The sequence below is a fragment of the Sminthopsis crassicaudata genome, chromosome 4 (genome assembly GCF_048593235.1).
Source record: "Sminthopsis crassicaudata isolate SCR6 chromosome 4, ASM4859323v1, whole genome shotgun sequence".
NCBI lineage: Eukaryota > Metazoa > Chordata > Mammalia > Dasyuromorphia > Dasyuridae > Sminthopsis > Sminthopsis crassicaudata.
The window spans coordinates 399,296,593-399,310,538 of NC_133620.1; the positions used below are offsets into that span (position 1 = coordinate 399,296,593).

General features: G+C 34.9%; 1 protein-coding gene and 1 pseudogene across 1 annotated transcript in view; one reads left to right on the top strand and one right to left on the bottom strand.

The window, feature by feature from the left end:
- The window catches only part of SMYD3 (SET and MYND domain containing 3), a 954,064-nt gene that overhangs the window by 764,300 nt on the left and 175,818 nt on the right, over positions 1–13,946 (bottom strand). The window contains exon 2 of the mRNA XM_074262568.1: positions 6,213–6,276. Coding sequence (XP_074118669.1) covers positions 6,213–6,276 — 64 coding nt within the window. The remainder of the gene's footprint in view (positions 1–6,212; positions 6,277–13,946) is intronic.
- LOC141538738 (small ribosomal subunit protein uS8-like) overlaps positions 6,378–13,946 on the top strand; it is a 58,654-nt pseudogene continuing 51,085 nt past the window's right edge.

Consider the following 13,946-nt stretch of genomic DNA (forward strand, 5'->3'; position numbering starts at 1 on the left):
CTGTAACAAACTTGGTTCTTCTTAGTTATCCAAGGAACCCAAGAAACTTTGGATGGAAAATGCTATCTGGCATCCAGAAAGAGAACTATGGAGACTTAATGTAAATTAACAGATGATATGTTTGCTTTTTTTCTTTGTTTTATTTTTCTTTCATGATTTTTCTCTTTTGCTCTGATTGTTCTCTCCCAACATGATTCAAAAGGAAATGTTTTTTTTAATTTGAATGTACATGCATAACCAAAATAAACAAATATATTTCAACAAATAAATGCTCGTTTCTTCCTTTTCCCCTAACTACACAGTAAAGAATCAAAAAGGACTCACAGATGAAGATGACCTCACTTTGTATAAGTAGATGGGAGACATACCTGAACATGGCTTTACTATTCCATCTTTATAGAGAGAGTTTTCTTCAACTACTAAAGTAAATTGCAAGCTTTATTATAAAGGATGTTGGGAGACTTAAATAAAAAAATGGATATAAACCATTCTACAAACTTCCAAAAACTATATAAATACCAAGTATCATTATTATTTTACCCTACAGACATCAGGCCTCTAGTCTTTTGACTTGTTTCCTTCCCTAAGCTTTCTATTGCTCAACTATTGAGCTCCAGCAGTGTTTATAGACAAATAAAAGGGTTAGTAGTAAATGTTTAGCAACCAGACCAGGGCCGAAAGAAAAGAAAGAAATGCATTTTAAATTTAATCTGAATTAGTGACAATTTTAAAGTCTAGGAATCAACAAAACAATAAATGAAAGCCTGATGTATAATGATTGTTGATTTCAGAAATATAAAAAAGACTCAAATTTTAATCACTGTAAGCCAGTTAGAGCTGGCTCCAGCACACACCCACTTTAAACTTTCTTCTGGTTAGAACTGTCTTCAAAATTAGACGCAAGCCAATCTCCTTTTAAGATTCTCAATACATGTACAATTAAACATCATTCTGAAGCAAGGCATATAGCTATTTGTGAAATGAACAAAAGAGTGTGGCTTCCTCCATTATTACTGCTTGGGGTACGGTATTCTAGAAACTGACTTATTAAATCACACTGTTAAGTGCTTACTAATGTGGGATTAATTTTCTACCCATCAAAAATGAATCAAGTCATTCCACAACTATGCATAAAATGTAAACCCAAGTACATGATTCACATTTTTAAAGAGGTTTGTAATTATCAACATAAAATAGAGCCTCTCTCTGCTAATACAGTACTTTTTAAAAGTGTGTAAACTGCAATTTGATGCAATGCCCAGCTGCTAATTTTGCTCAGCAATTAGCTCAATTAGAAGTGCATGCATTAATGAATCAAATGAAATCTAGCAGAGGTGAAATAAAGCTCGTTGAATTTGATTGAAATTGGTTTGCTGACTATCACCATCATTACTATTTCTTTCATTTCTTTTTCTTTTTTTTGAGGGGAGCAGTTTGAATATTCTGAATTGACTGATGTGACCACTACCTCTGAGACACACAGTGGGACCATAAATTGATTCTATTATCTCCTATAAACCAGGTACCATCTTGGTTTATAGCCTCACTTCACAAAGATGAATTATCTCCATTTTAAAGAGGCTGAAAATGAAAAAGGGGAAAAAATCATAAGGCCACTTTGGCTAAAACTCTCTGCTCTAGAGTATCAGAGAATATAGAAAACCCAGCAGAGTTTAGTTCTGTCCCTTCAACTTCCCATAATTGATGCAGAAAAAAAAAAAACTGCCCAAGCTACCACTGGAAGCTTCATTCTGCCTTTGATAAAGTAGGTTTTCAACAAATATTTCTTGGATAAATTTTCAATGAATATGGCAGCCAATCACATGGGAAACTGCCAGTAGTATTATGTGCAAAAGAGCTGCTGAGATGCTTTAATGGCAAAAGGAAGAGACTCAAGATTTCCACTCCTTTTTCCCTCTGGTATAACCGAGCCCCATCTATTCATCATGTTCCCAATGAAATAAAAGGATGTTGGATCCAAGATCCAAAAGGTACCCGGCTCAATTTAAGCTCTGCCTTACTGGGCCTTGGAAAAACAAATCAAGCAATGGTCATAAAACTGACCCTATGGGTAAGAGTCACAGAGAGACTCAGTATTACAAATAGCCTGCTCTTGGAGACCTGAAATACACCCAGAATTACAGCCAGTTTCCCTACAATAAACGCTACACTAAACCAAACCAGCAAACCAAACAAGCAAACTCTGTCCCCTTAAGGTGTGCACATTATAGATTCTATGCTACCAACCCACAACTATTATATTAATTTCCCTCCCAAGTGCTTTTGCCTCCTGTTCATTACCATTCATAGCTCAGATTGTCAGTTTAATCCTGTGTAGCTTTTTAGGTGTCCTCAATAATTACCCTGTTTAATGCTATACCTTTAGGTAGAGATAAACAGAGCCATTTAAATGCATTCTTCCAGGCCATCTCAGATTCCTACACATGCTTCACAAAGATACGCACACACACATGAGCTAGTCTTATTTCATCCAGTAATATTTTTCATCTCACTTGCTATTTTCCCATTATCTTCTACAGTAAATCTGACCATGGCATTATTATGGATGCCACGGTAAACAGCTAATATATGTTGTACACACATGTGCTCTATAATGAATCAAAATGACATACCCCTCCACCCTTCTTTCCTCCACTCTTTCTAATCACATAATGGCCATTTTTCTTTATTGCTCTACAGAAAGAAATAAGTGACACAATAAAGATGGCTTCTTCACAAAAATGGTACAAAAAAATTCCAAATGCAACATTTCATCAGCAAAAGATATTTATGTAGTTGCCAAAATGTGTCAGAAGTAAAGCTAAAAGATTTTTGTTACAAATGACATGGTAATACTATGTTCACTATATATAATTCTTCCTAACCTGTGATTATTACTTTAGTCACCAAATTAAATTTGGCATGAAGAAAGCAGGTAAGATTTCACAAGGACTTATATTTCTGGAAATTTTTCTATGGATATAGCACATATAAAATTTTACTCCCCCCCAAAAAATTGAGTATTTTTCTGGCTCTATCAGAATATATAAACTAAAAACAAAAAAATATATGAAAAATGAGATGAGGAAAATATTTCGGTTTTTTTTTTATGTCTTTTCATGGGGAAAAGATAGCTTAAATAGGGTGTTTTCATTTTTTTTTCTCTTCTTATTAATGTTCACAAACAAGTTGGCTTATGTACCCAATCCCATCTTCTTGTATCTGAAGACCTTTAGTGAAGGGCAAGACCTCCTCACAGGGGTTAAAGACAAGGTTCTGGGAACATAATGAGGTTTCCAAGGAAACCGCCATTTAGATAAGAGAAGACAGAAATAGAGAAGAACTGGGAAGACAAAGGAAGGATAAAATCACCTAGAAAAAAAATTTAAAAAGAAAATCAGAGAAGGAAAAAAGTCCTGGAAAAAAAAAAAAATAAGGTCCACAACAGGCTGAAAGATCAACAAATGAGTCAAGGAGATACTATGCATGATTGTTACTGTTTAAAATTAAGGTCAATACTATCTCATTCAATTTTAGTCTTGATATCTTAATGAGATAAGATGGTATCTCAAATAGTCACTCAGGGGATTTAGATTAATAAGACTAAATTAGAGGCCTTAGACTAATGGCCTCCAGCTTAGAATGATGTTGTACAGCAATCAGGCCCACATGAGCTGAGGAAAATTGGTCACACCTCATAGATTTTCTATAAATTATCAATCAATTGGAAAACTTATTTTTCTAAAATTGAAGTGAGTATGGTTTTCTATCACATTCCTGAGGAGGAACCATGGGAGGAGGAAGGGCAGAAAGGAAATGCTTTGGCTTTAGTCTGGTTTATGTACAGGAAGGCCTTCCAAGCTTCTGAACCAAAGGTCCAGAGGAAGTTGAATTTTCTAACCCCACATCAATATCTTTGACACATCAGTAGTGAGCAATAGACTGTTATGGCACTACAAGGATTATGCCTTAGAGGAACTTCTTGAACACCCCACAAATGAAAGAAAAATTTTCAGAAACTAGGAGCATGAGTTATCCCTTTTCTACTAAGCTAGAAACCAAGTTTATTTGTACTTTGTAGGTATAAAATATTCAAACTTTTCTCACTTCAATAAATATATCTTTCCAAAAAGTACTTACAGCTAACTGGCAAAATTATTCTCAAACGATTATCTTATTGTCCATACCAGTGGAAATATATACCAAAGGTATTAAAAATGACTCCTGAGTCACTAGAACTTTGAGGGAGAGATATAGCCATGCTCTGGTGATCTGACTCATCTATAAGAGTAGAAATTGGAATAAGAATCTTCACAGTTTACATGGGCTATAAATAGCAAGAAGAACAATGATAATCAAAATATAAATTATCACAAGGAAAAAAAAGAAAAGAGGAATGAGGTACCACATATACAAATTATGTCAGACTATAGTAATATTAAGTCATAAAGTAGAGCTTTCCAAATTCATTCATTCTTCACTCACTCTATTGACCAATGAATCGATCCATAAATTTCTATTAATTGTCAGATGCCAAGAACTGTAAGAGTAGCTATATCTACCAAAAAAAAAAACTCTTTAAAAGGTAAAACGAAATTTACACACATATTGAATGTAAGTGAATACAAGATATTTGAGGGGGAAGCACAGATAACTGAGGGAATCAAGAAAGGATTCATGTAGGAAATGGTATTTGAGCTAAATTTTGAAGGAGGCTAGAGATTTGATAAGGAAGACTGATACTTGAAGGCAATATTCAACCACAGTCAAGTCAAAAGGCATTAAGCTCCTACCATACACCAAGTACTATGCTTAAGTTCCAGGGATATAAAAAAAAAAAAAGGCAAAAAACACTCTCTGTTCTCAAAGAGCTCACAAACTCTGGTGGAAACAACACACAAACAACTATTACAAACAACATATAGACAGGAAAAATTGAAAGAAGGCACTAAGGTTAAGGAGGATTGGTAAAAGTTTGTTACAAAGAGTGAAACTTTATCTGAGACTTGAAGAAAGCCAGAGAAGTCATTAAGAGGGGATAAGACTTAAGAGAGACATGGGGGAGAGTCAGTAAAAAATCATGGTATCTGAAGATAGAGTGTCTTGTGAAAAACAGCAAGGAGTCCTGGGTCAAAGGATCACAGAGTATGTAGAGGGTAGAGAGGGCCTTTGAAATCATCTAGTCCAAATTAATTCATTTTTCAGATCTGGAGACCAAGGCCTTGAGTGGTGAAATGGAATGAACACTATGATGTAGTAAATATGGACTGGAAGTCTGTTAAGGACCCTGCCTAGGTGAAGGGGCAGGCCAATTCTCCAAGGGCCTCCACAGCTGTGAATCATAAATTGGAAGGAGTTGCAAAGCAGCTTTCACAGATGTTCCTTGTGGATTGTAAATGAAATAAATTGGAGGCAAGAGGGAAGAGGAGAGATCAGAGACCGCAACTGCCTCCCAGTCTCTTTGTATCATCATCATCCTCTCTCATGAAGAGATCCATTCTACAGGTCTGAGTTAAACTTAAAGCAGCCACTGGCAGGTGGCTCCCTTATCACAACAGAAGTCAAAAAGACATGAGTTAGAGAAAAAAAAAACTCTGCTTGTTACCTAATACCTAGAGAACCCTGGGGTTAATTAATTTGTAAAAACCTAAGGGCTTTAACGATTTCTAAAGACCTTCTGGGTCTAAATTCTATTCATCCCATGGCCCAGAGTGCCAGAGCTGACAGTAGAAAATCTAGAATTAAAATCCTCCAATGTCTGCCTCAAACCTTAAAAAAATATTCTTTCAGAGATCATGACAACATTATAGGAATAACACTGAGAAGTTAGTGTAACTTAGAATTAAGAGGGAGAGGGGAAAGTCCTTACAGGGCGAAAGGAGAGGCAAGATTATATATAAAAAGGAAGTATGATGTAAGAGGAACAAATTACATTGAAGTAGACTTTCTAATCAAATTAAAAGAAGAGGCATTTTATTAGACAGTAATTGCATTTATTATCAAGTGATTAAGCATAAAGTTAACCAGAAAGGTCAGGTTGAAAATTAATTAAACACCTTTTAAAGAATTCTAGAACAAGTTTCAAATAATTTAATGTAGTGGAAAGGGGGGGGTTAGAATATTCATAAACCACAAGAAACAAAATATGGAAAAGTTATGCATCCAAAATGCTTTGCTATCTATAAAAAGAAATCGAGATTTTTCAACTTTACCTGACATTCTGAGCCACAGTATCTGGCAACTTTGCATTGAGAACATCGAAGCAGTTTTTCCTTCCTGTTTAAAAAACAAACAAATGCTATATTAGAACATAAAAGTTATACATATTTTTCAATGACTTGAACATAACCTTAAATGATGAAATAAAAATAGCACCAATGACACGTCAGTAAGTCAACACATCAGGAATAAACAAATACAACAAGGACCAGTTAGTCAATAAACATTTATTAAGCATTTACTATGCCCCAACCATCAGAGATTCAAAGAAAAACAAAACACATACCCTGCTCTCAAGGAGCTCACAGACCAAATGGGGAAAACAATATAAGTACAAATAAGATACAGATAAGCTAAATCTGGGAAAATCAACAATAGGAAGGCACTAGCATCACTTTGATTGGTATTCACTTGTTTCTGTCTTGCCAGTACCAGGTCTCCACAATATTTCCCATTTTTTATTCATGGCTCTTCAGAAGTTATCTTCTCCCCTATCTTCTCTGCCTTCTCCTATTAAAATGGAAGTTCCATTAGGGTAAGAAATGTCTTGCTTGTTTTATTTGTATTCCTTAGGGTTAGCAAAATTCCTGGAATATTTTTGTTGCTGTGGCAGCCACCAGCTGCTTCAATGCACATGCTTAGCACATAGTAAGCACTTAATAAATGCTTTATCTATCTTTCTATTTGGAAAAAATCATTCCTTTCTCAGAGCTTTCCTATTAGATTGTTCTAATAGCTCCTGCCTCTGCTCTCTCCAAGATATATCCTCTACATAGCCACCAAATTTGCGCTAAAGGACATGTCTGATATCACTCCCTTGCTCAGCTTCAGGGACTCCTTATTACCTCTAATATCAAACTTCTATATTGAACATTTAAAGCCCTTCATACTCTAGCTCCAGCCTTTCCAGACTTATTGAACGTTTTCGTTTTTTACACACTATGTTTCAGTCAAACTAGCCTACTTACATGTACAAAGACAGTCTTTGTTATACATGTTTTCATCTCTCAATTCTCTGCCTCTGCACAAGCTGGCATTCCCTCCTTACCCCTGCCTCTGAGAATCCTTAGTCCCAACCCACAATTCAACAGGAGAATTTTCCTGATTCTTGTTCTCCACCTCCCCTGCATTATGATTGTTACTCTTCCAAAATGATTTTGTATTTACTTTATTTCGTATCAGACTTCCACATCTACATGCTGTTTCCATCAAAAGAATATAAGCCTACTGAAGGCAGAAATGTTTTGTTTTTGACTTTGTATCCCTAGCACCTAACATAGTTCCTTTCCTGTCCTTTACATTCTACTTAACCCAGACATCTCTCAAGTATCTCTCATCTCCAGACCCTTTGTATAAATTGTATACTCCTTCATTCAAAGCACAATGCAGGTGCTACTTTTTTGCAAGAAGCATTCCCAAATCCTGTGCTTGCTTCCTCTGGTAGCATATTACCTTATATTTACTTGTATCTCTCCCACCATAGAGCAGGTAGGTGACATTAGATTGAGTGCCAAACTTAGACTCTGGAAACCTCATAGTTGAGTTTAAATCTAGCTCTGTGATCATGAGCAATGACATGTCCTCTTCATATTACATAAAGAACGAGCCTTTTAAAACTCAAGATGGTTTTTATTTTTTGTCAATGTGTAGCGAGCTGTCGTCTCCAGAAGCTGCCGGATCGCTCTCTGGGAAGAGATCTGCTGTGTCTACTCAAATCTTTCAGACAGATTCTTCTTCCTGTAGTGAACCGTTGTCTCCAGGTAGTTGCTGTTAACTCTTGTCCTTAGAAGTGACTTCCCTTCCTGCAGAGAGCCCCATCAAGCCTGATGCAATGCAGAGTCTTTCTTCTTGAATCCTGGCTCTGAATCTCCTCCAGCTCTTATCCTTCTCCAGGCCGATCTGCTCTCTGGGCCCAGTGCTATCTCTTTTATCCTCCCAGAGAATGGGCGTGGGATAATGCAAGGGCTTCTGGGAAGAACCACCCCAGCCAATGAGCTTGCCCCCTCTATCAAGTCAACCTGAGTTCTCACCTTGTAATTGTCCAGAAAACCTGAATTCTCACCTTGTCACTGTCCAGACAACCTGAGTTCTCAGTAATCCTAACATCAATGTATTCCAGAGTAGAATAAACATTGTATAGGCACAAACATTTACAGAATTAAATAACTTGAATCTCCAAAATTATGTCACCTAAATTAGCTGGATAACAGAAATGAAGAAAAGGTGAATTATAAAATGAAAAAATAAGGCTAAGAATGATTAAACTTAAATTTAGATTGGGATGAAAGAGTATGTATTTTATAATAAAGCTATGATGTTCACCAGTCATAAGTGCTTTCTTCACTATCATTTCTTCTTAGAATGAAAAATCTTACTCTCAAAAAAACCATAATTTAAAATTCAAAATTCTGAAAATAGAACTAATATAATATTTGTTATCACTTCCAGATCCTTCCTGTTCCCATCACTGTGCAAAATCTTCTGATTCTAGCCTTCTGGTAAAGAGACGATGGATTCATAGGTAAGATAATGTAAAAATGTTCATTGTTACTAGAAAAATTCTTCTCTATGATATAATTATTAAATGAGAGAAATCATTACTAAACAACAAATTAGTACTGAGGAGAAACAGGATTTCCAAAATTTTATTCTCTACTATCCAGTTTCTTAAAATATGGGTTGCAATCCCATATAGAGTTATCATAACTGAATATGGGGGAGGCATAAAATTATCATGATCAGTGTTTGGTTTCTATAGCTATTTTATAAACATATATATCCCAAGTGACATAAAATTTCTCCAGTAAAAAGGGGCTGTGAGTGGAAATGGTTTAAGAAGGCCTAGGTTACCAGATTAAGCCAGCATCTAAGACATTGCTGATAATGAGATTGAATTAATTTTCTCCTCAATCTCACTTGGACCCCACCAATGTGAGGAAGTCCAGATTTGAGTTGGAATACATTTTTTGATTAAATTGTCCAAGGCTGGAGGATGTTTTGGAAGTAAATAATAAGATCAAAATTATGTTCTTCAACCTCTCATTTAAATAGGTCCACCTCTCAATATATAATATTCATTTTCTCTTTCTCCCAGAATTCTCACCAATAAGACTGGAGTTCTTAATCTTGATTGCCACCCTCAGAAACTATATCTCTTGAACATTTTAACCATCACAGAGATGAAAAAAGAAATCTCTCCTGAGTGGAAAATATAGTCAGAATAACTTGGGAAATCTCTCCTAAATGTATGTTTTAGTCTACATCCTGTCTTAGAAGACAAACCATTATTACAAAATTTGTAATAGAGACAAGGTGGCATGGTGGCAGAAATGTCAGAAATAACAGGAAGCTTTGACTCTCTTCTACTACTTTCTAGTAACTAACTGGGTGTATGTGTTGACAGAAGCCTCAAAAAAGAATTGCCAAATCATGTTAAAGGTATTAGGAGTTGAAAGGGGGATAGGCTGGAAAGATGTGAATGGAACTTAAATTGAGTAACTGGACTATAAACAGGGCTAGGACTTCAGGGAATTATTATAACTCTTTTAGAATGTAAGCATCCAGCATCCATAATTGTAAAAATCTGCTAAGGGATGTTTACCAGCTAGAGTTCTAAGGACCAAACTCACCCTGGCTCTCATAGGACAACAATAAGTTTCAGGCCAAACCCCAATTGGTCATTGTATGGTCCTGATTGACTCAGAGCAAATATAAATAGCAATTGTTTCAGTTTTAGCCAGAAACTCTGAGAGAGGTCTTTTCCCCTCACAGATTGGATTTTTTTTAATGGGTAAAAGAAGACATTCTTTGCTATTTCTTATCTAGCCTTAATCACTGAATGGACCTTAGTCTACGATAAAAAATATTCTCATTTCTTGAAAATTGGTAAACATGAAAATTGGGATAACTGTTGGGTCTGTGAATGGAATTAATTATTGGGGGGCAATCTTACAGAAACATACCCTAATTCAAAAAGTTCACATATAATAGCTATTTGAAAATTATCTTTCAAAAGCAGTTTCTAGATAACCCAATGTGATATAAACATAGTAGAATGTGACTTTAAGATCCTATTTAAAAAAAAAAAAAAAGACAGAATTAGCTTTCTTTGTCCCATAGTGCCAGAGGTTGTTAAAATCGCTGTTTGTATTTATGATCCTGCCATCAAGCATCATACACTGCTCACAACTGATTAAAACTGAGTCCATAACCAAGACAGATTCAAACATTCTAGACTTTCTTCCCATGGTCTGTCACTAGAACAATCTGTTCTTCTTAACTCAGTTCCACAAAGACTGGAGTGTTCTTTTTTCTTACCACAAATGTACAGATTCAGGATGGCTTGTGGAAAGACCAGAAATGAGCATGATAAACTCACATACCTACAATTTGCTGCATCAATGAATTTTAACATAGAAATTGAGCAAAGCAAATAGCATGATGATTCAAAACACTTAAATAATTTACTTCCCATTTATGTATAATATAAATTCCTTAAAATGAGTTATTCATACAGTTTTGGCTTATTTTTATGCATTAAACTACTAAGTAATGCAAATTTAAATTTTCCAATTTTAAAAAATGATAAACTGAACCCAAGAGAAAAGTTGTCAGGATGCAAAGTGGAACCAAGAAGAGAGAATAAAAGAATAGTCTGAAAGAAGCAAATACTTCCCAGCTTTTAGCACAGTGCCTAGATCATAACAGGCGCTTAAATGTTTATTGATTAAGTGAATGGAATTCTATAGCCCTATTTTAAAAGTAGCACACAAGTGCTAGTCAAGTGAAAATTTAGTAAGATGTTTATTAGTAAAATGTTAATTTAGTTAGATGTTATTGTAATTTAAAGGAAGTGACACAGAAATACAAAAAGGCAGGCACAAAAACCAATTTAATTAATTGTTATATGGAAGACACTGATATATTTTGCTAAAATACAAACCCAGAAGTTTGTAGAAATTATAGGAACGCATATTTCAGCTGAAAATATGATACAAAAAGGAATTTTCTCACAATTAGAGCTGATCAGTTGTGATTGATGGGGTGGCCTTGTAAAATAGTCAGCTCTCTATCATTTTAGCAGAGATTGGAGGATCTCTCTACAGATTCCTGCATTAGTTTAGAGACATGATAAGATCATCTCTAAGATGCCATCCCTGCCATCCCTGGAGGCAGTTTCCAATCAATAAACAAAATCCCAAACTCATTTTGTCCAAAGATGACATAGCTCAAGACCACAAGGAAAAGGTAAAGGAGAGGGAGTCTGGAGTATACTTCTGAGTCTCATAGGAAAAGGAAATACTTTAAATGCTACATTTTCATATTTTCTCAAACTTGCCAGAATCTTCCTCTTTGCAATAATGTTCATATGAGTATCTTCCCTGAATTGGAACCCCTAAAGGAAAAGCAATAAAAAATTAAGGTGGCTTTATTACTAGAATAGAGAAATGAAATTAAATTTTTCATTAAAATACGCAAACCATTAAAAGGTATGCAACAATATTCTATTTCCTTATATTCCAGGAGATAAACAGCATATGTATGAACCAGAGTAGATAGGGTCTTGAGGGAAATAAATCAAGAAAGGCAAGCTAAAAAAAATCCCGTTATTTATTCAAACATTGGAGTATGCCAATTATAAAGAACAAAATGCTCTTATTGCTCAGTGTCCCAGACAGAGTAGTTCATAGTGAGTAGCCAAAATAAGTTTTCTTCCAATGGTAGGTTTTACCATTTCATTAACTCTCCAATATGAGCAACATATGGGAAGGAAAATAATTGAGGGGGAGAGAGAATAAGTATACAGTAACCCTCCTGGGACTAAAGATACCCTTTAACACTCATTAAACCTGAGATCTCCTTACCATCTCTGAAGAAGCTGGAGAATATGGCTATAGAACACCACACATAATGTCAAAAAAAAGTTTTTTGGTGTATTGGTTAGTTTTACTAAACTATTCCATCCTCTTTTGATTTTCATCATTATAATAAATGTCTTTAGGAGAACACTTTGGGGTCACATAGGGGATATAAAAAAATAAAAATAAAATTAAAATAAAAACAAAAGATATCAATAAAATTCTTTAAAAAAAAAAACATATCTACACACATACATAAGGTTTGCTGTACCTGAAAAGATTTTCTGGGTAATAAGGTAAAATAAACAATGTCCTCTTATACCTGAAAAGCTCTTTTTGAAGATCCTTCTTTTTGTCAATAAGATCATGCTAAGATGATGGCCAATGGTGAGGTACAAAAAATGTGAAGCAGAATTTAGAGGAATCCTAGGTAATTCCCACTGTGGCAAATGCTACCTAGTACAAAACTCGTTTAAAACTTCACAAAGGAAGAAGAATAAACTCATCCATATGATCAAAGCCTATACACAGCATTCCCAGAATGAATAGTAGTCTTTTGGAAGGGACGGACCTTGGAAGTACCTACAGATATGGAAACTAAAGTTCAAAAATGTTAAATCACTTGACTAGGATCATCTAGCTAGTGTGAGAAGTCGAAGCTAATTCCAGATTTTTCTGGCTCACAGTCTAGCACTCTATACCCTATACCAAGTTGTCTTGTTCAATCAGAGACCTATAATGTCACAGCTGTCACCACAAATGGTAGTAGGTTGGAGTTCAAATGTGGCTTTAAAAAGTGATAGGAAAAAATGTTAATAATTCAGATTCAACTGAAAAGTGTGTGTACATTCCCCACCCCCCAAAGAACACTGTATGAAAGACCACAGTGACCATCTTTCTCTATCCATTCATTTTATAGCTGAGGAAACTGATAAAGTGACTTGTCCAAGGTACTAAATGGCAAGCTTGGAATTTGAACTTACGTTTTCTGTCATTAAAACCAGCAATTTCTCAATTCACCATGTTTCCTGACCTATATAGGGTTAGAAAGATATGTAAAGAATATCTGTGTAGTAAAGGCTCTAATAAGTATTTCCAAAAGAACCAGGATAATAAAATGTCCTAAGGAGAAAAGAGAAGTGAAGAATATTGTCTACAGAACTGATAGCCTAGCTCTCAAGATGAAAAACCATTTCCTCTTTTCCCCATTTTAGTAAACTGTTAAAAACTCCTTGTTGGCTAGGGCTATTATTAGCTCCTCTCTTTAACCTCAGTCCTATCCTAGTACCTGGTACCTAGAAGACATTTAACAAATGTTTTCTAAATTGAACTGAATTAATCAGAAACATTTAAATAAGGAAAATTTAAACTTATTAGGATAATACCACAACATCAGAGATTTGGCAGAGATCTTGGAGATCTTGAAGCCTAAACCTTTCATTTTTACAGATGAGGATACTCTGAAAGGATAATTGACTTGACTAGGATCATCTAGTTAGTAAATATCAGAAAAAGAATTTGAATCCAGATTGAAAAAAAAAACCCAAAGAATCATTCTTTTAATCTTCTTTTCAATTATCTTTGACATTTCATAATCCTGATTCAAGTAAAAATATTATTATCATTTAGCTAAATATTTGATCATTTTCTTATGGAGTATTATGAAAGTGGAATGCTACATTTTGAGGCAGATATTACCTAAAAGAAAGATGTGCTTTTCTATCCCAAGATAGTACAATTACCAGGGACCAAATTAAATACAAAGAAAAATGTCATACCTAATGATCTCCATTTACTATAAATATATGCAAAGAATTGAATAGCATATAGGGATTTTTCATTCCTGTTTCGAGGTGGTAATTATGTTGT